General features: G+C 35.3%; 1 protein-coding gene and 1 pseudogene across 3 annotated transcripts; both read left to right on the top strand.

The window, feature by feature from the left end:
• Positions 1 to 10347: 10347 nt before the first annotated feature.
• On the top strand, positions 10348 to 10961 carry LOC118348778 (annotated as a pseudogene).
• A 3681-nt stretch (positions 10962 to 14642) lies between these two features.
• On the top strand, positions 14643 to 25889 carry LOC108987246 (golgin candidate 1-like). 3 transcript variants are annotated; one of them, XM_018960127.2, is made up of 22 exons: positions 14681 to 14711; positions 14831 to 14971; positions 16296 to 16376; positions 16844 to 16890; positions 16974 to 17594; positions 17746 to 17808; positions 18374 to 18451; positions 18565 to 18768; positions 20119 to 20175; positions 20296 to 20370; positions 20445 to 20516; positions 20769 to 20831; positions 20937 to 21035; positions 21806 to 21883; positions 22236 to 22304; positions 23226 to 23273; positions 23375 to 23470; positions 23626 to 23702; positions 24495 to 24540; positions 24618 to 24716; positions 24801 to 24845; positions 25459 to 25530. In XM_018960127.2, exons 2-22 carry the CDS (start codon positions 14944 to 14946, stop codon positions 25528 to 25530), a joined length of 2118 nt encoding a protein of 705 aa, XP_018815672.1. In that variant the 5' UTR covers positions 14681 to 14711; positions 14831 to 14943. The 3 variants fall into 3 exon arrangements, with proteins under 3 accessions (XP_018815673.1, XP_035548892.1, XP_018815672.1); XM_018960128.2 differs by having other exon boundaries at positions 14643 to 14971; positions 21812 to 21883; positions 25459 to 25889; XM_035692999.1 differs by having other exon boundaries at positions 14644 to 14971; positions 25459 to 25889.
• The last annotated feature ends 283 nt before the right edge of the window (positions 25890 to 26172 follow it).

Here is a 26172-nt window from a genome sequence, read left to right as displayed (position 1 = left end):
TTAGATACAGGCCAGCTTGCTGCATGTAACATTTCTTTTAATTTTTAGACTGAACTCGAAGATCAATCTAACATTTCATTCGAAAATATTCATATATATGCAGGAATAATATCAATGCTTACAAACTTGGATTCCTGGAAATACATGTATATATATATATGTCTAATGTTAGGAATAAGTCCAAAATGCACAAGCCTTGTGCAAGATTTTTTGTAAAAAATTGGGCTCTACCCAAAAAAAAAAAAATTCACACTTTTTCAAATGGAATTCACTTTTTTATATATAAAAAGTCTAAGCAAAACTGATATATTTGAAACTTGTATATATTATTATTTTATATATATACATATATATGACTAATTTTTTTTTTTAGAAATGAGTAAGAATTGGACAGTTATAACCTCGCGAATATGAGATTCTTTATTTGGTTTATTCTTGAAAATTAATAATAATAAAGAATGAGATAATTAAGCCTCAAGTAGATAAGCATGAGCAAATAAGAACAGAGTAAGATTAGGAAACTGGTCAAATTGTTTTTGTTCTGAATGATTTAGACCCAAATTACATGTTCTAGACAATTAGAATTAAGATGATCATCTCCATAACATGAGTATGTGGAGGATTATTCTTTAATTTTCTAGATATCTTATAGGAAGGATTATTATACATCTTTCCCAAAATATCTTTATATATGTTTCTCATGATGATCAGTACTATAGGCAGTGGAAATTATTGGTTTAATCATTGGCATATATGTATCTATTTTTTTTTTCTTTGGCAATAGTGGATATTTGGAGACCTCGTTTGTTTTCATAACTCTTTTCAACTCATCTTATCTTATTTAATTAATTCAACTTTCTCAAATTCTTACATAAAATAAAATAAATAATTTAATTTTTTTAAATTTTAAAATAAAAATAATATTAAAAAAATATATTCTAATAATATTTTATTTAATTTTTAATTTTTATCTCATTCTATCTTAAAAATAATTTTATAATAGAGAAAATGACCGATCTAAGAAAGAGTAGCTAGGTAAGAGATTTTGAATGTAGTACCTCGATGATTGAAGGAGATCAGATCATCTAGTCCTTCTCAAGCACTAATTAAAAGGCTGGGCTCTCGATCTCTTTTCTTTTTCTCAACTAAAAAAAGCTTCATTGGATGCTTATCTTTCTTTAAACTATAGATCATGATCACAAGTACGCCAGGGCATGCATGCATGAGGTATACCATCCTTTTTCTTTTTCTTTTTCTTTTTTTCTTTTTGTGGCTATTAATTTTTTTCTTTTTTCTTAATTCATGGAAATTTGTAGAGCCAGCTTGAAGACTCGTATCGTGCATGATTATCTGGTATTGTCTGTCTTGATTTTGACACTTGTCATGTGTCAGGCTTGTGTGATGTGTCACCAGCTTTGATTCATTCAAATCGTATTTTTTTTACCCCTTCTTCAATATAATATATATATATATATATATGTTTAAACTTTCATGTACGTTTAAACAGAGAGAATTAAGTTTATTAATCCATGAAGACTTTCGATCCATGGCTAATAATGCTAAGTTTTTTTTTAATAAAATCATTCTCTTTTACTTTATAAGCTGATCGGATATTAATTAAATTTCCTCTTGGTAGACTTTAAGGTCCACTACAAACGAGTACTTCGAGGAAGACTTTAAGATCAAAAAGCATTTTTTCTTTTCTTTTTTTATTTAAAAAAATGTGTAGTACTTTGCCCGTCTGTGATTGGCTAGCTAGTGGGTAAGATTGATGGGCGAATTCAATAACCCTAATTGCTGTATAAATCACCATGTCCACCTATGTATATATTCTTTAAAAGCTGTGGGGTGGAGCCAATATATACAAAAGTTGTAGTCCTTTGAAGGCTCAACAAAAAGATAGAATTGCTTTAAAGTGCTAGAAAAAAAGATACAAATATGTAGATCATTTGCTGCTTTGTTAGGTGGGAGAAAATGGGTATGTGGGTCTATGTAAGATTTATGTTTCTGCACGCTATCAGCTTCAAGTCCAGCTCAATTATTATATATAATATGGTACTATGGATGAAGGAACATCAACTCCGTTCCTGTGGACTTTTGAGGGGCAGCAGAAATTGTTGGAATTCTATGAAAGAGTCTCGGGAGCTAGGATGCATGCTAGTTTCATACGACTAGGTGGAGTGGCACAAGATCTGTCTCTTTGCTTATGTTGAGATATTGATTTCATCACACAATAATTTGCTTCTTGTATCGACGAATTAGAAGAGATGTCAACCGGCAACCATATTTGGAAACAACGATTAGTGGATATAATTGGTACTGTCATTGCACAACAAGCAAAGGATTGAGGATTCAGTGGTGTATTGTTCAGAGCTCGTGCAACATGAAGACATTGATAGCAATATGGGGGAATTAGTTCCCATCAGGCAACAACGGTTCTGCTTGACCCTACTTAAGCATGTATATTAATTATGTCAGTGAACACTTGGTGTGAAGCCTTGGAGCTTAAGTTAGAAGAGCAAAAGGCCTGATGCTAGGGTGAGCTGAGGGAGGACAGCGTAAGTGAGCGAATGTGTGTAAGCCCTATCGTCCTTCCATCTCAAGGACCTTTTTCTTTTTTTTTTTAAGTAACGACTCTAATTTGAGACATTTGTACTATATTATATATATTTGAAAAGAAAGGGGTATGAAATACAAACCTTTAGGTTTATATGAGTATTAAGAATTTTCTCATTTGCTGCTCCAAACATGATGAGACTGATAATCATAATTAAATTGATCTCCTCCTTCTCCTCCTCTTCCTCCAATCTTTACTTCTCTTGGAAGGGGTAGGAGCCCGAACCTCCTATTGCCTCTTTGGTGTCCTCAATGATCATGACCCTTTCTTTTTAACTCTTTATATTAGGGGTGTAGAATCGGGCAGGATTTTTTCTCAGTCCGGTGCGAAACCTGGAATTTGGGTGCATCTGGGCAGTTATCTGCCCGGATTGCACTCGAGCAGTTAAGAGAAACTTGGATCTGGTTTTATGACCCAGCCGTTATCCGTAATCGGGTACTTTTTTTTAAAAAAAAAATTATTAATAAATCCGAATTAAATCTGGTTACAATCCGGATATCTAAATTGGATTAAATTCGGTTACAATCTGGATATCCGGTTAATCCAGACGGATAACCGCTCGGTTTTTAAAATCCGGATCCGGTTGCACACCCCTAGTGTATATGTCTCGTTTCTTTTATATTTTACCAAATATTTTTGGTTCCTCAAAGTAACATTTTAAATGATTAAACAAAATAACATTTTGAGTGTTACACGCATATAAATTAATGATCATTGATGTGTCAAGTATTCAAGCCTGATAGACAATGCTTGCCACATCAAGGATGTTTAAGGTTATGTTAGAGTGGTTGAGTGATCTGAGATCACTCCTTTACTATTTAATATTTTATAATTATTTTTTGTTTACTTTTCACTATTATTTAATATTTTATTATTATTTTTTATTATCTTTTCACTATTATTTATAGATTATCTGAGATCACCTCACTATCCAAGCGTAACCTAAGTGTAGCCCTAGCTCTGTGAATGTTACGAATAGCATGATTGTGAAGAAATATATAAACATGATGCATGTATGCATGGTGTTGCTACATGGGAAAATTATGTGAATAATTGAGAAATGGGCTTGAGCATCATTAATGCTCACGTACAGGCCGATCAAACTAGGAGAGAAGCATTTTGACAAAGCATGCAGGTGGTGAACTTCGAAATGCAAGAGTGTATGGATCGAGTAGACGAATTAACTGGCGAAATACAACTAATTAACTAGCGTGCATGAATGTACTCCTTCTGCAGTCTTCACCTCATGCATGCAGAGGAACATTTTGTTGTGGCCAACAAGATAATCGCATTAAATCTAAGTTAGGATTTCTAAATTAAAGAGACTTTTAATTATTAGTACTTTTTAATCCACTTTGAATTCTTGTTTCTTCTGTTAATAATCGAACCATATTTATATAAAGGCTAGTCTAAAGAAAATGACGCATATTACAAGTAGTTCACTTTCATTGGTCAAGTTAATTTGAAACTCTATAAAGTTGCACTCTTTTATTGTGGGATTCATGTGGGGTATATATATGTGTGTGTATAAATATATATATATATATATATATAAAATTGGTTCTAGCTAGTTATTGACATGATAGACATGATCTCTTTCAATTAACAACTTTTTGTTCTTGCAAATAGATATCTAATTAAGTTCATCAAGAATTAAAAATAGATGATCGATACAAACTCAAATAGTCACATAAAATTTCAAAATTTAATCCGTTCGACATGAAAGGCATGGCATATATATATACATTAATCATTGGTGAAGACGATCGATTGAGATTAAATTTTTTTTTTAAATTATTATAACCGAACAGTAAAAAATACTTCAATATATATAAATTAGTTCTGATACCCCAAAATATTCTCACACAAAAAGAAAAGCTACACCAAAAATAACAATTCTTTTCAAGGTCATGTCTCATCACTACAAGAAATATGGTCTTTTCCAGCGCCTAAAATGGACGCAAATAACCATTAAATTCGCTGCTGAAAAGTATTTGCGGCGAAATATACTGCGCCGGCTAGTAGTCGCAATTGTTGAGACATTTATTAATTTCGCCAGCGAAACAAAAAATTCGCCGCGAATTATTTTTATTTGCAGCGAATTTTTTCGCTGACAATATTCTTCATTACGCCGTAAATAACGCTGGGTTATCAATATCATATCGATGCGAAAACTTTTTTGCAGCGCTTTATATCGCTGCTAATAGGCACCAGGACGCCGCAATAGATTATTTGCAGCATTTTTAAACTCTGTCGCCAACTCATAATTGGTCTTACCGTTTATTTGCGGCGAATAAGTTTGGTTGAAAAATATTATTAGCAGCGAGTTTTTACCGCCGCAAATAAACCTATGATGCTTTTTTTTTTGGCGTCCAATTATATTCGCTGCAGATAATGTTTAACGTTTTTTGCGTCCAATTATATTCGCTGCGAAAACGTGTTTATTGCTTTGGCGTCCAACTATATTCGCTGCAAATAATGAATCAGTTTTTATATATTTTTCTCGGCGTACTGTAAATCGCCGCAAGTAATGAATTTAACTAATTTTCCAGTATACGTTTAAAAAGCACAATTTTTTTGTGGGTACCTAATAGGCTGCTCCAATTCATTCACAATAGGCCCAAATAGTACTTTAATCCAATACTTAGCATATATTAATATAAATTCAAGTTTTCAACCAATACATCATAAACTGGCATATGGTGCATTAATGGAAGGCAATAAAGTAGTACAAATGGGAGCAGCTATATAATGTCTCTGTGAAGCTTTAAAACATTCACATACAATCCAAATGTACCAGTTAAAACAAATATGATCAAAACAAATGGTGGTCTAATAATAATCTGCAACTTCGCACATCGATCGTTGATCTTCTTTGCGATGACATTGGTGATTGAGAGGCAAAGATCGATCCAGCTGTCTTCTACATTCGCTGCACAAAAGAAGACACCAAGTTGGAAATCTGCAATTAATATGGAAACAAATGGGGTACATGAACAAATAATGGTGCAATTAATAGGAGTACATACACAAACAATGCACTTTATATAATTTGTCATTGGCATAAAACTCACAAGAACAAATAGCAAAAATTATTTAAAACCTTTTTTTACTAGCTGCCTTCTACATTATATAATTGTCTAGCCGGCTACCTAATAGTAATATATAAACATAATCTAATTAAAACAGGTATTAAAATGGAAGTAAATATAGAAACTCAAGATGTAGATCATGCTATCCATTATATTTGCATATACCACATGCATGCTAAGGAAGATGATTCCAAAAGCTTATATACAATTGTTCATGAAAACTTATTATTATTATTCTTATTTTTTTGCATCTTCCTCAATCAAGCCTTTCGAAGGCTGCATGCTCTACAAAAAAGGCCACTCGTGTCTTTTATCAAAATCATGTTGAGGTGAAGGATGCAGCTTGTTCTATCTATATATATATAATATACCTTTATCTATAGAGAGAGAGAGAGGTGCCCTATAAACTGATGACAAGCAACCGGCCTAAAATGGTCATGCCCTTGCATTGCATCACACATGATAGTTGCTTAAAGTTGAAAAGTGTGTGTGTGGTAATTTGTCTCACTTTTTAATGTTGCATTATCACCTTTTTTTTTTTCCTTTCATCTTGTTGTTGGGGGTGGCTAAGGTATAAAGTGATTAAGTATCTCACAAAAAGTTTTGAAACCACAATAAATGCCATTATTGTTGCAACCATAAATTATGGTTAAAGAAATAATAATTTAGTAGCTAAGAAAGTTAATAAATTATATGGTTTATGGTTAATTAGTAACCTATTACACCTATATATCAATATTAAAATGGTATAAAGATAATATGATATATCCCAGCTCATTCCCTACATGATGCCAGCCCAAGCTAAAAAACAAATTCTTCCACTAATAAGCACCTGTGTTAATAACATTCTGTCTTAAATTCCAAGTTAAATCCAGTACTAGGCCAGCCATGCATAATGCAGGCACACACACCTCAGCAAACCCAACATGCTTTCCAAACTGATGACGACTATATATATATATTTCTATATATTATATACTACTGTTTTTAGGGTTTACCACAGTGGCTATCTCTCTATCCATCTATATAGATAGATAGATATATGGCTAGTTAGTGGCCTTTGTGGGTGGTTTTGGAGATTTAGAGGGCTGTGTAAGTAATAATCTGTCATAGGGCTGAGGAAAAGTAAGAGTCTGTTCCCTGTTGCCACTTGACTCACCTCCCGAAAAGCATGATGTACAGATAAGGAAAATGAAGAAGCCTAGCATTGCCAATCTGTTCCCTGTCCAATTGATCTCTCTCCCCCAAGACTATCAGGTCACAAGATTCTATATACAGTCTGGATGTTATACTTTAAGTTCTGGTTATGTATGTGCGTTTTCTTTGTTCAAACTTTTGACACTATTTTAGGATAAAGATCCACCGCAGTTAGATAAATTCTGTGTGCCATTGATTCTTTATTCCTGTGAGGAATGTTTTTTTTTTTTCGTCTTTCTTTTCACTACCAGTTTACACTTTTTAGCATACATCAATCAATATTGATTATGTTGTTCAGCCTTGTGGGATGATAGTCATGTCAGGTTGGTCTAGTAAATAAATACATGGTGTCCAATATCACAGAGTTTTTTTTCTTTGGACAAAGCTGGTGGTCCTGTATCTACCTTTCTACACAACACAGCAAGAGTTGCAACTCTTGCTCCAAAAAGATCAAAAAATAAAGAAACTCACCATTGTACTGAATTAGCTGTTGCATGACTTCGTTGTATTGCTTCTTAATAACGATCATTCTTGAATCTATTTCTGATCTCCAGGGCTAGTGTTAATTTTAAAACTATCATCGCCATGAAGTGATCATGGGTTGGTTATAACTAAATGTTGAGCAAACTTGCTGACTTATTTGGTATTCTAAATAGTCCATCATTTATTATCTTTTAAAGTACTCCAAAACAACTCAAAAGGCAATTGAAATAATTAGCAGCCATGCCATCACGCATGATCTTCATGATCAGCCAACGTTACCCTTGCTTAAGGCACTACTTAGTTATATTATGCTATTCATTTCTTTACTTTAAACTTAGTTAACCCCTAGTAAACTTGTAGCAACATAAAAAAGTGCACATACCAGTTAATTAACAAGCTTATATACAATGGGTTGAAACATCCTTGGCCGGGGTTCTTGAATGTGAGGTTCTTGAATGTGAAGCCTGCTGCTACGTCAACTTAAAAGATCAGCACTCGATGTAAAAGTCTGCCACATCATTTACAAGGTCATCAATTAATGTAGAGCATACGCAAAGCGTATTTTATCACTAAAATATTGGATCTTATTGGTTTTGAATCTATTTTTAGATATGCACTAACTTATAAACAACAAAACTGATGATTTGTCAATCGAAATGGCTTACCCTTCAAGAGTAACATCTAGGCAACTTCGGGAGAGCTCATGCCATACTGATGATTTTCAGCATTTGCAAACTTCTCTAACAACTTCGTCATCACCCCACCACCTTTCCTTGACAACTCCCGGCCTGGCCTGCTGCATTAGCTTTCCGCGCTCCTCAGGTACATTATATGAACATTGAAAACCCTCCACGTGCAGTAAATGAGATTCACCTATATGGACAAAATGAGATTGCAGCGTATTTTATTGCTGTTTCAGTCCTACCCCAGTTTATGGGATTCACTTTATAGTTCATTACAAAGATCCAAGAAATTAGTTATTCCATCCATGTACCAATTTATAATTTAAAACATCAATCCAAGCTACACAATTAAATTCAAAATCTGTATTGTAAAAAGCCCTTCCTCTAACCATTCAAGTTAGCTACCTGGGCCCAAAAATACGTTACAACACATATTATGATTTCAAGTTCCATAAACCCTTTCATATTCTATATTACATTTAACAAATTCAAGACCTTCTATTGAACAAACATACATGTATAACTGGCTAAGTAAAAGTAACATATAACATCACATGGAACCATTACTTGGAAACATGTTCCAATATTAGTTATAATCTGTCCAAACTAGTACACTGCATTATCTCATAACCACATCAACCCAAATGACGATATGTTAGCTTCAGCAGCCCAATCTAGTCATCTAAAAATATGCATTCCTGATTTTGTATATTACATAGGCAAATTATAGTTTAACTTTTCTATTAAACATCATGAACTTGCATCAATTCTGCTTGACCAGCAGCCAAACAATGAATTTGGGTTTGGCACTTAGTACCAATGCAACCCAGTCATAATCCACTTCTCAAAGGTCATCATTAAACCAATGCTTTCACAGTCCAGATTATCCAAGAAACTTCACATACGAAAATGGCAAATATGGGCTTCAATTTCAGTCATTTGAAATAAATGATCAACATAAAAAAAGACTTGATTGTTTTAAGTCTTACAGTTTTGTTTGAGAAAAAGGTGGATGGCATGCATTATGAATGTTCCATTTAACACCACTGGATCATTAAGGACAACTTGCTTAATAGGAAGGAAAATGAAACTCGTACGATCTATAGATGTATGCATACCATAACTTATTTGTGTACATAAAGTAGGCCTATCTATACTTGGGCAGCTCCACAAATTTTGTATAAAAAATATACAAAATAAAAATTACTCGAAATTCATATCATTTGTATAGAAGTGCATAACTCTTTGAAGTAAACCGTACATGGAAACATGAAGACATCACCTGCTTGTTCAGCCTCCCATGAATTTGGGCAAGATGACTTCTTCAGGTCAAGCATCAGAGAAATACTTGTACCACGTACCAGCAGAACATAACATGCACGAGGAAGAAGATTACAAAATTCCAGGACACGCATTAGGCTCTGGCGTAGGCCGACCCTTTCCCATTCATACCATGTACAGACAATATGGTATGAATTAGCCTGTACAACAAGCAACCAACTGCTTGTTAAGCATGCCACTACACCCAATCGATATGTATAGTGAAGGTGGTGGCGTAGATACTTACATGTTTGACTCGTGTTCAATAAGGCCTAACATCATCATATGATAATTTGCCAACATATTATCATACCTATTTAAGTATATATCTTGGGCCAAAACATCTGCTTTCCCAACCCAGCTTGCTCCCACAAAACATAAGCATATAACCTCCCATTGGATATATATACTATATATATATATCTCAAAAATCCACCATCTTACGCCAAAAATGCACCAAAAATGCCCCAATTAATTATTACTAGTAAGTACATTATTACTAGGGTAGCAAATTGCCAATTAATTAGTTTGTTGATTTGCTACACATGCAAGATAATCTTAGCTATCTCCTTGTTCTTTGTTTATCTTTCCTCAGATTTGTTTTCATAATATAATCCAGCACCACGTGTTTCTGAATGACTTTGCTATCTTGTAGTTTACTTAGAACTCACCGAGAAAAGATTTGTTTACATGTCCATGGCTGATGCATGGGTTTCCAAATAATTAGCAGGATTTTAATGGGGTGTTGAATAAATGCAGTCTGAACTAACCTTCTAAGATAATATGAATTTTATCAGCAGATCTAGGTTCAGTTCATGCTGTACGTCAACCAATACAGTAGCTCCGACTGGTGCTACTGTATTTACTATATATACATACATGCATCATGTATCACTCCACGATCGAAGTTCTATATATATATATATACATATATGTATATATACACAATATAAGAATGGTGTCCGTTGGCAAGCTTGATGTAGAAGTTGAGGTGAAGTCTGATGCAGATAAGGTCTGGGGAATCATTAAGGATTCTGTCACCATCCAACCAGCTAGCATGCCCTAATGACTACCAGGTGTGAAGTTCTTGAAGGCGATGGCTAGTGTATTGGTTCTGTTCGCCTAATCACATATGGGGAAGGTAATTATATTTGGTTCATTTCTTGTACCTACATGTAAAACTGCAAGGTTTAATTAATGCAGTAACTGAGCTGCATATTGCCTTCTTTTGATCATTTTAAACAAATATGTATTGTTTTGTTTTGTTAATTTTTGGCTTGTCTGTTTTTATTTCCAGGTTCTCCTATTGTCAAGATTTCTAAGGAGAAGATCGACAATTTTGATTAAGCAAACAAGACAGTTGCTTTTACTGTGATCGATGGGGACCATTTGAAATTCATATATTATTTCAAATGCCACATTACTGTGACTCCAAAGGGAGATGGTAGCCTGGCAATATGGCTATGCGAGTTTCAAAAGACTACTGACGAGGTTCCAGATCCACACGTCAGTAAGGACTTTGTAGAGAAGAACTTCAAGGAGCTGGACGAGCTTGGCCTCAAGCAATAATAGAGGCAATTTTGGGTCTGATACATATATGGGGATATTTGAATATTTATGGTCTAATAAATAGCACAAGTAGTAGTTTGCAGTGCAGTACCCTGTCCAATCCGTAACGTACGTGTTTCTTAAATAATATCGACAGTTAGTTAGCCCTATAAAGTTAATGTTACTGTATGTGTTAAAATCTATGGTAGGTGGATTAGATTTTCCATTAGAAGAACACAATTATAGACTCTGTAACTGGAAATTGAGAGCTTCTTCTAGTATTACAAACAGGGCTCTGTTATGACTTATTGAGAGCTTCTGCTGTAAATAAAAATTTTTATTTCTCACTCTTGATGTTCATGGGAAAAATAATTAAGTTATGCACCCTACCATTTGGACAATTCCTGGGAAAATTGCATGATCTTTTGACATTTTCCAAATTAGAAAGAGGGCCCAGCTGATTATTATTAGCAAGTAATTCACGTGGGGATAGATATATCTATGTTTTTTTTTTCTCGATCTCAATCAGTACTAGCCTAAACCTATATATGTATGAGATGTTTATGACAAGACCTCGCCTACTTCATGTTTGGACGAGTGAACCTAATTCTGCAGTCCATTGACAGGAGCCCATCACATTCAGTCTATGCAACCCTCCTTTAATTCCAAGTTGCCAACCTCATCAATGGCATTTCCTATTGTGACTGTGAGCAGCAATATTATTGGTTTGAAAATGATATTTACAATCACCCTAATTCCAAAAGTATATATTAATAATGATAAACAATAGTACAAATGGAAGCTAACGCATCATGCATCATCTCCGGCCCCTGGCCCCTGGCCCCTGGCCCCTGGCTAACTAGGGAACCCACCAACAAAACAGCCAAATTAATGACGTATATATAGAGGCCAAGAAGAAGCCCACACTTGGAACAAAGCATAGCAACAAATGAAGCAGAAGTAAATTTGTGCATCCCTACATCCAAAACGGCAAAAAAATCAGCACCTAACCCTTATAACACAGCAGCAGAGCACACAATGGCAACGCCAGTACCACTTAGGAGCGAACAGTTTGTAACTTCAAGTTACCCATCATTTTCACTAATTTTGAATGGGTGACAGTTTGGAACTTCAAAGACGGTCGAAGAAGACAAACACAAACAATGCACTAGGAAGGGGCGATGAATAAAAGGGAAAAAATAGATACAGATCAACAAAAAAAAATTCACTCAGAAACGAGGATACGCAGAGTGCAGTTAATTTAGACACTCTTAATCAGTACCCATTTTCAAAATGCATAATTTTTGCAATAACCAACTCATGCGCCTATGAAGGGGGAGAACTATTTCTTAAAGGGAACCACAGATACCTGTCAATGGACGATCTCGACCGCCGATATTGGCCTTCCTAAAACAATCACTCGAAACCGGACCGCGGGGAGGCACTGACTATGGTACGCAGTTGGTGTCTGTGACTCTGGAATGAGGGGCCTGGGATTTTCAGCTCCACAATCGCCGGGTGCAAACAGGGGCTTCTGACTGGTAGGCAAAAATGGGGACGAAGGATTTCGGCATTTGGGGGGAAATCGTGATTTGGGGGGGAAATCTCTGATTTCTGTGGAGGTTTTGGCGCCGAGATGGATAAAGCGAGATTTGGCAGCGAAATTGTGCGTCGGGAGAAGGATTTAACATTTTACGGCGGTCTAATTCGCCGTAGTTATCATTAAAATCGCTGCAAAAGTAGAAATAATATTTGCGTTGAAATTTTACGTCGCAATTAGCATTAAAATCGCCGCAAAAAACTCGAAAAAAAATGTTTCAGTTGGAAGCTGCGTCGACCAAGAAATCGCCGTGAATAACGACTTATTGCGGCGATATTAGTTCCAGCAGTCCAAAAATCGCCGCAATAGGGCCTTTTTATTGTAGTGCATTCATCACAATTAAAAGAGATTTCACAAATTCTAATGATTCCACCTAAAGCATATATAGTATCAATTATAACCTTGGGAGATCAGAAAATTGACCAAATTAGAAGTATCAACTAATTATAAATGTCGAAGTCCTACTTCACTCTCAAATCATAGAAAACCCGTCATGGATCTTTATGCAGATCGATTATTGTTCTAAATAAAAAGCCAATCCTTTTTTTGGGCACATGTAAAACGTATACATGATTTAATCAAAAGTAGTGATACGTATGGTCGACAGACACATGTAAACAACGATTTAGCTGAACTATAATTGTTGAACTTCTAACTAAAAATACTATTAATCCTTTATTGGGTACATGATGTAAAATGTCACTACAAGAAAATCGAGTATTTGTAACGAAAGTTTGGTTTTAGATGAAAGTTTAAAATATTATTTTTTAATATTAATATTATTATTTTGAGATTTGAAAAATTAGTTGAATTGAGATTTGAAAAAGTTGAATTATTTATTATATTTTGTGTAGAAATTTGAAAAAATTGTAATGATAAGATGAGATCATATGAGAATTTTGTGTTTTTTCCCACTTGCCAAGCATAATAGAAATACTAGTTTTAAGGATAAAATTTCAATGATGAGAAGTTTATTCGACCATATATACCAGTTATATTATTAGATGAATTTTTCTTATTTTTCAAATACTCAATTTTTAATGACCAAATTTGTAATGGTAGTAACAATGAACTTCCTTTTTATTAGAAAAATCTATAGATTTTCCTCTCCCGTTTGTGAGTGATCTCTAGTACTAGCCATGCATGATGAACAATAGAGAAGGAGATAGTATCTTCACTATGGATCACCGAATCGATAAAGCTGTTATCAAAACAGTCAAGGAGACAGCAAACCAAGTCATGGCCATTCCTCATCATTAAGCTAATTAACATCAATCAATATTCTTAAGATCCATTACTATTTTATTCCTTCATCAAGATGTTCAAATATCGATGTACTTTCTACGAGAAGACGTTGCTGATCATGAAGATATAATTAATTGTTGGGTTTTGGTTAAAGAGTTTGTATAATATGGTGAAATCTCTTGGCGATTGATCGAATCTAAGGAAAGGTTTGAAAAATGAGTTGAGATGATATGATATGATATGAAATAAAATAAAATAAAAGTTAAATAAAATATTATTTTTTAATATTATTTTTGTTTTGAGATTTAAAAAAATTAAATTATTTATTGTATTTTATGTGAAAGTTTAAAAAATTTATAATGATTAGATGAGATGAATTGAAAGGTCTCTCGATCCAAATAATACAAATTATATACTCTCTCATATATTTTCTTCCACTTTGCTAAATTATCATTTTTCAATGTTTATGTTATTCAAGATCTTTGTCAAGCCTTGTTAATATTGCAAGAAATATATATTAATAGTGTCTTCAAGTTATTAATGTACCTTAATTCATCAATCTCTTCCTCCACAAAGAACATTGGTAAGAAGCATGCCACGTCACCAAACATACACGACAATCCCGTTGTAGCTGAAGATCATCTTTCCTTGCATGACTTATTACAAGATGCTAATGGGCCTTACAGAGTTTTCAGGCTTAATGGGCCTTTCCGTGTTTTCAGGCCTTGTTTTCCTCGAAAGCCCGAAATCTTCTACTGTTCTTACCTGCCACGTGGAGGTCATACATTAGTGAGACCTTTCATAATTCAGTAGTAAAGGTAGCACTTGATCGCTCCCAACTTCCTTCAATTTTACTCCGAACCAAACACATCCTAACTACCGACTGTCTTGACAAAATCACGACGTTCCGATCCGATGCGCTAAACGTAGGCATCGCCGAAATTGTTTGATTGTTTTTTTCATGGTTTTGTAACTTTTATCAGCTTCTTCTCTCCAAACCAGATCATTTCATTTTCTCCATAACCAATCCTTTTTCGGATTCTAGTTGTTGGGTATTTTGCAACGACGCCGTCTGGTGCACTCTCCCTCTGGTTCATGGGATCCCCGTTGATTGGTCTATAGGGCGCGGCTGTTTCAGATCCTAACCACGTTTATTCAATGGCTTCGTGGCTCAAAGCCGCAGAAGGTGTAGATCTTTGGGCCTCTGTTTCTTTCGATTATTTGCTCTTGTTCGATATTCGGCTTCATGCTGGGGATTTAATTGTGTTTCATGCCTGCTCCGAAGCTTTATCGGGATTGATTTTGTGTGTAGACCCTAACTGTGTATTAGAATTTGCAACACACATTGGAATTGGTAGAACTCAAATGGACTCTGTTAAGCTTGATTGTCCCTCTTTTGGTTTTCATATTTATTTCGTAAACCAATTGTTTTTTTTTTTTTTGGGGGGGGGCATTCTTTGTTTTTAATCAGTATCACGTGGCATCAATTTCAGATGGTTTCAGTGACAACATAACAGCAAATGGGTGGGTGTTTCCTTGTGACTTAAAAAAAAACTTCTAGTATTACAAATGTGGTTGTTACCCCCTCCCCCCTTTGGGAAGTATTTTGCAGCCATCTGAATAAAAATGTAGCTTGGAGAGATCAAATCATTTTTTAATTGTAAAGGAAATCTTCCTACAAAAGTAATCAAGTTCATTGATTTATTTACATCCCAAACTACTTCTTTCCTAGAACATACATATTTAAATCTATTTTGTATGGTAAATGGTTAAAGTTAGCATCCCATAGCTAAGCATTATGAATTTGTATCATGAAAAGGTCCATTTATACTTGAGTTGATCACTACCTGTGATACCTTATACTGACTGATGAGTGTAGGTGGTGTATGAGATCCCACATTATTTGAGAGGGAGAAGTTCTTACTCTATATAATGATTCAAGGGGGCTCTAATTGTACCATTGACTAGTCCTTTTGCAGTATGGTACAACTATGGATTGGGCCTTCCCTTAGGACGTTGGAAATGATATCAAAGTCTATCCCACCCAGAAGTGTGGAACTTGAGCCATGCCACCTATGAGGAATAACCCAACAAGGACATCGGGAATTTAAGGGAGATTGTGATATCCCATACTGACTAATGAGTGTAGGTAGTGTCTAGGACCCCGCATTGCTTGAGAGGGAGAAACTCTTACTCCTTATAATGATTACAATGGGGCTCCAATTGTACCACTAACTTGTTCTTTTGAAGTATGGCCCAGATGTGGTTTGGGCCTTCCCCTGTGGCATTACCACCATTCAGGAACATTTTACTTCAAATATGGTGTCAGTTAAAGGTGGAAAACTATAGCTGTGATGTCCTTTAATTTATTATGTCTACATATAGAAGGTTTAGATTGAATTTCTTTATCCTAGTTCTTTCGCTTTTGAATTGGAACAGTACCTGTTGTAGGATTTAGTCACGCATTTTCCCACATTAAGAACCTGAAATTGTTTAGTTTTTTTGGTCAGATTTGTTTGAAGTTGTAGATCGAAGGGCAAAGCTGGTTGTCAGTGAGTTGGCTGACGAGCAATCTGATTCTCAATCTGCAGGTATAGATCTCAATTAACTGGGAAACTTTTAAATTTATCTCATTTTGCAGGATATGTTCTTGTTGACACTTCGCATAGGGTTCTATCTTGTAATTCTTTTTGTTTGTTATAAAACTATAATATTAATGTTTCCCTATGAAAAATAATATTATTTTTATAAGTTATACCTATAAAAAGAATATTAATGTTTCCCTCCTGAAATGGTGAGGGTTAAACTCTTCTCCTTCCACAGGAGTTGGGGTGCCTGTGGGGTTCATGTTTTTGGAATTTGTTAAATGAAGAAGTGAACAGAATTCCACTGATTATGGGGAAGTTGGACTTCATTTCTTGACTCCATAATGAATAATAAGCACAAATGATTTTCATAGAATTTAAAATGCTTTTTAGCTGGCCACAAGTGGTCAGGTGTTTGTGAACAAATATCTGGTGCTTATTTCTGTTTTTGTTTTCCTTTCTGAATTATTAAGCTTCTAATGGGCAAGGATCTCATGCCAAGAGGAAGTCAAAGACCAAGGTATTTTCCAGTATACCTGTACCCAGAAGTAGTTCTTATGTATTCTTATCAAAGGGCTCTTCTCACATGTTGATTTCTTGCAGTCCCAAAAGAAAGTCCCCAGAATTGAATCAGATACTTCACAGGATCAAACTAGTGCGTTGATGCCACTAGTAGATGTGAAACCCCAAAATAATATGGCTGTTCAATTAGTTGAAAATGATGGGACTCCTACTATATCTGTCGCCCAAACAAACAATGTCCAGGAGCACAATATTGAAAAAGATTCCCCTTTGGTAGGCATTCCTCTAACAGAGAGACCGGTAAGTGATGTGATTGAAAATAACGACCACCATATGGAAGTTCCCTCAATTCTTACAGATGTGGAAGCTGTCTCTTCAACTTCAAATGATGAGCTTGTCAATGAGAATGCTTCAGATGTTCCTAAAGAGCATCCCCTTTTGTCATTACCTGCCGAAAAAGTTGAGATTTTTAATGAAGATATTCCAAATGATGCTAGCCAAAGTATCAAATCCAGAGACACAGATGTTATGTTGAAGATTGACCTAGAGAGATCTCAATCTGTGTCTACTGATTTCCCCAGTAATAGTGATACTCAAGTGAAAGATGCTGATATCAAGGTTGAACCTCTCGTTGATCAAAAAAGACAACAGGAGCTTAAAGTTGATGATTCTCAAATGAAAGTGCAAGACCAACTTGATGAGGTAAAAGTAATTTTTTTTTTTTTTTGGGGGGGGGGGGGGAAGGGGAAGGGGAAGGGGACTATCTATATGCACTTTATTTGTTTGAGCTTTATATTTCTTGCATGCCTGCAATTAAGAGCTTCTGTTGACTAGTTCCTTTATTTATGTGCAGGCTCAGGGACTGCTTAAAACTACAGTTTCCACTGGTCAGTCTAAAGAGGCAAGGCTAGCTCGGGTAAGCTCCAAAACTGCCCCTTTATTCACACTTGCAGATGTATACCATAGTAAGAGGAATTGACATTGGGATCTCTCTGGTCTACCTTTCTTTCTTTATATTCTATTATGCTGATACTTATAAAAAAAATATTATTTTGATATTAAATGAAGCATGGTTGTTGGATCTAACTATTAATGGAACTATGGGATCATACTTGTTTCGTAACGAACAATGAAAAATGGCATATGTCTTGTTCTCCCGACCTGATTGGATCAGAAGTCTGAAGGGGTGTGTTTCCAACCTGATTGGGTTGGTGTACACTCCTACCTGCATTTATCTCTCTGACAGACCAAATAAAAAGGATCTGAATCGGATTTTTCCTCCTTATACAGGGTTGTTTGCCTCATTCCTGTTTATCTAAAAAAATAAGTTTGTTTAAATCATCTCATCAAATACAAACTGCTCTACCTGGGATAAGCATGCTCTACATGTAATCTAGAGCAGCCCCCCAGTGCAGGGTTACTTGCTTGTCAGAATCTTCTGTTTACATTCTTTTTTAATCTTTTTTGTTTTAAGTGCTCAGGTCTGTGCCGGACTTTCATCCCGTCTTCAGGAGTACAAATCTGAGAATGCACAGCTTGAGGAACTTCTTATTGCTGAGGTAGAACACCATCCCTGTTCAATTAAGTAATAAATTTCTGGTTTTTTCTTCTGTAATCTTGATGTTATGCGAGTAAGGAGTGCTGATCACTAGTTAAATTGCTATCTTTTCAGAGAGAGCTGTCTAAATCATTTGAGGCTCGTATAAAGCAGCTGCAGCAAGATCTATCTGAATCCAAAAGTGAAGTGACAAGAGTAGAGTCAAATATGGTTGAGGCTTTGGCGGCAAAAAACTCTGAAATTGAGGCACTTGTCAGTTCTCTGGACGCAGTTAAGAAACAAGCTGCCTTGTCGGAAGGAAATCTAGCTTCATTGCAGGTTCACCACACTCACCATATGCATTATGAGTCTATTCTAGTGTGCCATACCTAAAGTAACTGTCTTCACCAATTCTTTCTTCAGTTCCCATATTTATGATTTTATGTCAAATACGAGCTTTATTTTGTCTTACTAGAAACTCTAATAAAAAAAAATGTATTAAGATAAAACATATTGGGTCACTTAGATGTTGGTGTGACTAGGCCTTGTTTGGTTATGCAATTTAGATGAGATGAGATATTTTGTTGAAAGTTGAATAAAATATTGTTATAATATAATTTTTTAAAATAATTTTTGTTTTGGCATTTAAAAAAGTTGAATTTTTTATTATATTTTGTATGAGAGTTTGGAAAAGTTGTAATGATTATATGAGATGAGATGAGATAGTTTGGTTTTGTGTAACCAAACAAGCCCTAAATATGCAGATACTTCTCTTGTAGTATTCATACGTTGGTTTATTCAACCTTCTATAACTTGTATATCAGTTTGCTTTGCCTGTTTATTAGAAAAGATCCTCTCTTTAAATTATCAGCCAGAAAGACCTATATCATCTCAGGTTATTTTTCTTGTAAAGTATCTCAGCTGTTTCACAAAGTGTGTCAAGACCATTTATTGAGTTAGGACTAAGCATGAATCAGAGGGAATATATAAATTTTGGAAGGAAGCACAGGGATTTTCATGGATTTTGAAGGTATTGATGAAGCTTGTAGGTGCATATTTAATGCCATAGGTTCATAAGTTGTTATCCTTTCACTGAAATTGTTGTTATATTACAACGTGATGTTTTTTTTTTCCAATCCCCTGCTTATGACATTGTAGATTAGACTATTAATATCTGGGTTATGTAATTTATTCGTAAACTGAACTAAGTTGTGAGTCATTTCCAAACTCTCATTTTTCCTAACCTTTCCAACCCATCAACCTTTGGGAACAACCCTTTGACTCAATTTCTGTTATGAATGAAGAAAAAAACATTGTCACATTCCTTTCATTTAGGCTTGTTGTATTAGATACTTCTGTTTCCCTAACTAATTGAAAAGGATGTGCATATTTTCGTAACCTTTCCCACAGTTCAACCCTAAAAAATACCCTGTTAGCTGCTGTCTGTTTATTCATTTGCTACTGCCTCAGGTCTAGTTTGGGGATAAGAATAACTCCATTGCTAATATTTTCTATTTGGACACAATAATCATGTGAAGTACTTCTTCAGTTTCTACCTATGTTTTACCGTTTAACTACTTTGAGCTGCCCTTCATATCCCCACGAACAAAATTTTCTTTATTTCACTGTGGAAGCTCCTGAATTGGATTTAATATGATGCTCTGCTAACGCTTAGATTACTCCCATCAGGCAAACATGGAGTCCATGATGAGAAATAGGGAACTAACAGAGACGAGGATGATGCAAGTAAGTTGGTTGTTCATCCTTGCATGTAACTTCTCTTACATATAATCACTTGCTGACATGGTGAGATTAGTGAAAAATAGAATCTTTTCCAAGGTTTGTGAGAGTGACATTCTTTTCCAGGCTGTGCGAGAGGAGCTGGCTTCTGTGGAACGGAGAGCAGAAGACGAGTGTGCTGCACATAATGCTACCAAAATGGTTTGTACCTAGAATAATTGATTCACGTTTGTTGTGTTTCTTTCTTGCAAATAATCTGTTATTTCATGAAACAGGCTGCTATGGAAAGAGAAGTGGAATTGGAACATAGAGCAGTTGAGGCATCCACAGCCCTTGCAAGGATCCAGGTAATGTAAGCACACGATATGTTAGTGATCGATTGCTTATGACGGTACATCTTGAAAACCAGATAATTGTATAGATGAAATATGTTGTGTTCATATCCCGTTGTCTTATGCTTATTGTTCCACTATAATATTCATATGATGTATTTGATGCATTTTCTTCCTTTCCCAATAGCAACTTTGAAGTATGTCCTTGTCATTTGATCATGACGTGTATCATATCCATTGAATTTCCTGAATTTCTTCCGCATTTAGAGAATAGCAGATGAGAGGACAGCAAAGGCAGCCGAGCTTGAGCAGAAGGTGGCATTGCTTGAGGTAGATAAAAACATTCTTATTGTTTCCATTTTTAATTTTTTTTCCAAAGGAATTTTCTCTCCTTTCCTGGCATCCAGTTAGATTTTCCCCACCATATGCCATTAGGTTGAATGTACATCTTTAAATCAAGAGCTGCAAGACATGGAAGCTCGTGCTCGTCGTGGACAAAAGAAGTCGCTGGATGAGGCAAATCAAATGATTCAGGTCTGCATTTTAAGAGTACAATAAACCTTGAGTTCAAAAATTTTAGCCTCACTGTCTGTGACTGACCTCCTTTAGTTTATTCTTTATTGATAAATGGATAAATTCTGATATGGGATAATCTCAGGGAGCCAATGGTTTTTCTTTCATGATCAGTAATCTGATACTTGAATAATAATTCCTAATCCTCAATTGCCCATCCAAAACTCCTAATTCTGAAAGAACAGATGTTATCCTGAAGTCAGTTGGATTTGATTTGACTACAGGATTTTTGAAGCTTGGTGTTTCAGTGGTTTTTTTAGTGGGATGTGTGTCATGTTTCACAGTGGGTGTACTATACAAATTTAAGATTTTTTTTTTTAAGAAAAGTTTAAGGTGCTTGACTGCTTTCTGCTTTGAATGCAATCTTTCGACTTTTGGCTTTTGGGAATATTTTCAATTTTTGATTGGTTTCAGTTGTGAACACGGTTCTATTACTTCTGGGAACCAAGAGTTTAAATTATGCAACTATCCTGCTATTTACATACAATTAAGTCAATACTTGGGGCTCTTGCCCATTCTTATGATCCATAAAATCTTGTTTACCGAACACAAAAATAATAATTTAGTCCTTTAGCAGCGGTTGGCAGTAGTAGTAGTAATTTTTATGGTATGTTGCTATAATTCCATCATGTATGTTTATGTCCCGTGTACTTGGGTTATGCCTATTCCTCATCCATAAAATCTTTATTATTGATAAAAAAAGATTCCATCATTCTTTTTTTTTTTTTTAGATGCAGGCATGGCAGGAAGAAGTCGAACGTGCACGCCAAGGTCAGAGAGATGCTGAGGGCAAACTTTCTTCTTTGGAGGCAAGTGTCATTTGCTTGTTGCCTTACAATTTTTTTAATTCCATTCAACTTTTTGCATAGCGATACTTTTCCTCTCATTAAGGGAGGACATTCAGGATTTGACTTGAGGATTTGTGGGGGATTGCGGATTTTTTTGTTAATTGTTATTTGAAAAACAACTAAGCCTTTATCCCTTCTGAACCGTGATCAGCCTAATGGATCTTTTTTAATATATAAAAAAAGAAACTTAAAGCTCTTTTTTTTTTTTTTGCCTGCTGATGTTCTCATATAAATCTTGTAATTTTTCATCATGATTTTGGCTGGCCGGGAAAAGGCTTTGTTTGCCATAACTTTTTTGAATGTTTGATTTTAGGCTGAAGTGCAAAAAATGAGAGTAGAAATGGCTGCAATGAGAAGAGATGCTGAACATTATTCACGTCAGGTAACCTCTCAGACTGATCCACGTTTTTGCTTTTTTTTATGGTAATGTGCATTGTTTGTATTCTGTGCATGGATGAGGGGTTCAACCTTAGTTCTTCATGTGTGTCAAATTGAACTAATTTGGACATATATGTGTGACAACCTTGGTAATTTGACATAAATATGGCTACATGGGTGCTGAATGGTTACATGGGTACTGATTTTTTCTTGTTTTGCATGAAAAGTCATATCCGAACACTAGGTGCATGATATAATTGCAACTTTAAGTTTTATATTCTTTTCTCATGTCTTACTCACAAAAAAATGCTTTTCATATGCCCCACTTTCTTGTAATATGTATCAGACGATTCAGACTGAGTTCCCTCACAGGTGTCTCCTACAAATTTTTCCGAAGGATTTTATTATTTCTATGAATACATGAGCTAAACACAAGGCATCAAAATTGTCTCTTTCCATGCATATTTGGATACTATGGCTAGGTATCATGGTTGGCAGTGCACAGGAATGAGTGTTAAAAAAAATCGCTGTACATTTACTTGTATACATAAAAAATCCTATCTATCTTCTAAAGCTTTGAAAAGGGGTATTATAATTGAATGGTAATGTGCAACCAAGGAAAATCTCATAACAAGAATTTCAGTATCAAAGCTTCCCACAATTATTGTTAATTGAAGATATTTTCTTCTTTCAGGTATGAGGTTGAATTATACCAAGTTGGTGTACATACTGGAACTTGAGAACTTTTGTTGATTCCATCAGACTATCCTTTTTTTCTTTGCGACTTTCAGGACATCATTCAATTAAGTTATTGGCATTTCTTATTATTGTTCTAATTTCTTTAGGTGTCTCTCAATGATATGATTAGTTCTGTAAACAGTACATATCTAAGAAGCACTTGTTTATAATAGCTGCCATTGAACAGGAGCACATGGAGCTAGAGAAACGCTACCGTGAACTAACTGATCTACTGGTAACTTGAACTTAAAACTGCATGGTTCCTCAATTCAGTTATTATACGATATCCAATAGTATGATGAAGTCTTGTATCTCTGAATTTTATCTACTATTCAGTACTACAAGCAAACACAGTTAGAGGCCATGGTTAGTGAAAAAGCTGCTGCAGAGTTTCAATTGGAGAAGGAAAAAAAGCGCATTCAAGAAGTACAGGTCTGGTGCTCTTTGCTTTGCTTCGCTTTGAGTCATTTATATTCTGGAGTTCAATCTTTGTATATCTTGTTTTTTTTTTTTTGGGTACTTATAAAAGAAATATCTTGTTTAACTATCATCAGATTTACTTGCGATGTTGCTGTTATATTGAACAGGTAGAGGTTGAAAGGAGTAGAGTGTCCCGTAGGGCATCAACAACTTGGGAAGAAGACACTGAAATTAAAGCACTCGAGTATGTTGACTTTTGTTGAAGTATTATTATTATTGTTATCGTCATATATGTATTCATATATGCTTTCCTTGATTGTTCTGGCTCGTCATGAGCAGAACACATTAACACATCTTCTTCTTGGATTTTTCTAATAGAGTTGGTTTGAACTCAATTTTAAGGTGCTAGTTGATGCTAGTGATTCCTTCCATGTTGTGAAGTTATTGGGTAGGCAGATATCTTTTGTTTCTTTGATAAGTGGGGTAGGCAGATATCTGATATAAGAGTAGTGGTCTCACATCACTTATTTGTTAAATTTATTATTATTCCGAGACTGAACAAAGGAAATGATGGTGTTTTTAGGAAGCCCTAAAAAACATTTTTACAGGGCCACAATGCGATTAGGCTTTACAAAGCCTCAAGTTCCTACAAATTTGCACATTCTTTTCCCACTCAATTCTCCCTGGAGGTGTATGATTTATTTACTTGCACAGCCTTGTCATTTCTGGCTGAGCATATTCTTCTTTATTTCCCTGTCATTCCTGGAGTCCTTGCATTACCTTCAACTTGAACCCCCACCAATGGCCCCCACCCCCAACCAAAAAAATAAAAAACAAAATAAAACATACTCGTAGTGATTGGCATGGTGACCAGCTAAGGCCAAAGTTCCATTGAAGTGCGATTCCACGGAATTTACTTGATTGGCTACACTTGATAAATGCGTGTCCCTATGAACATGTGTGCAGCAGTTTCATCTCAATTTGTGGTTTTTATCATTTGTTCTTGTAAAATTGTCTAATGAAATAATAACTGCAGGCCTCTCCCCATGTATCACCGCCATATGGTTGGGGCAAGCCTACAGGTATGTTTGCTCTTTTATCTTGCACCATTGCCCTCTGTTTCCTTAGTTGACTTTTGTGTTCACCTTAACTTGGGCAGTTGCAGAAGGCTGCAAAACTATTGGATTCAGGGGCTGTCAGGGCTACTAGATTTCTCTGGCGGTACCCGACAGCTCGAGTTATCCTGCTTTTTTATTTGGTAAGAAGAGTTCATCATGTAGTTGTAATGAAGATTATATGGATGGATTTGAATTGTTTGATCACTATTAGAAATTATCTTCAGGTATTTGTACATTTCTCCTTGATGTATCTGTTGCATCGTCTTCAGGTATGTATATTTGGTAAATTTGCGAAAATGTTGTAAGAAGTATACTTTCAGCCATGATATATATGTTTGAAATCTTTTAGGACACGCATCATAAATCTACGTACATATTTTTTTCATCTTTACGTACGTATATAGATATAGACGATGTGTGCATCTAATATATATGTGTGCTTTACTTATAAAAAAGATAAGTTATGATGTGTATATATACATATCATGATATATATATATATATAACTTGTTTTCTTTCTCAAAGTATGACTAATGAGTATTTTGTTGTATTATATGATAATTGTGGTACTCTTCCAAGTGATGCTGATCCATGCCTGGCATCAATGTTGTAGGATAGGATAATGGTATCAGAGAGATGGAAGAAGATTTAATAAAATGTTTGAGATAAAACTGAAAAACTCGTCTGAAGTTGAAGGAAAAGAGAGGAAAGAAAAAATAAAAATAAAAGGAATCAATATGTTTTTTCCAAAAATTATCTTTGGTTCGTGTTTATTTCTAACTTATTGCTTTGTGAAAATCAACATTAGGAACTACCCCCCACCAAGCCCTATGCCGCCATTCACATATCTAACCGTAGAAATGTGTTCTTTGCATTGTTTAGGCACAAGCAGACAGTTTTGACGCTAGAGAAGTTGCAGAATCTATGGGACTTACGAACCCTACCTTGCCATGATTGGTGTAGCTGCAGCAGGTGGAAAGCCGATGCAACTCATTTCTCTTTTGCAAGGGTGCATTTTCACATTCTTAGACAAGCGTGGATTTGAAAATATAAAAAAAGAACGTGAGATTTTTGTTGGTCGATTCGTCCTGTCACAAACCATCATCCATTTTAGAAATAGTTGATCCATTGGTTGGATTTAGTAGACTGATTAAGAAGAAGGGAGACAGTTGGCTGTATGGCGAGTTGGCGACGGATGGATCCGCAGGCAAATGTTGAAAGATCACAGATTACATGTATCTATAATTCATTGTAAGCCTCTTTGACACTGAATTCATATTTGAATGGAAAAATCAATCCTTGATTCATTCACTCGCAAAATGCTTTTTGATTTTTCAGCTTTTGTACATTACTACTTGGATTTTCTAAAATTTGTACTTTCGTCCTTCCTTTCAACTCTTGTTAAAGTTTCTAACAAGGCTTGAATCTCCACATTAATAGGAAACTCGTTCCATAATGCGCGCGCGCGCGCACACACACGAGTGATGCTACCCACCGCCTCTTTTATTATCATTCTCCCACCACTCCATTATGTGGTATTAAATGATGGGTAATGATATCCTTACTACCCATCTACTACCTAAGCCCACGTGGCTT

The sequence above is a fragment of the Juglans regia genome, chromosome 1 (genome assembly GCF_001411555.2).
Source record: "Juglans regia cultivar Chandler chromosome 1, Walnut 2.0, whole genome shotgun sequence".
NCBI lineage: Eukaryota > Viridiplantae > Streptophyta > Magnoliopsida > Fagales > Juglandaceae > Juglans > Juglans regia.
The sequence above is the reverse complement of the archived record's forward strand: the minus strand, read 5'-3'. Positions and strand labels throughout refer to the sequence as shown.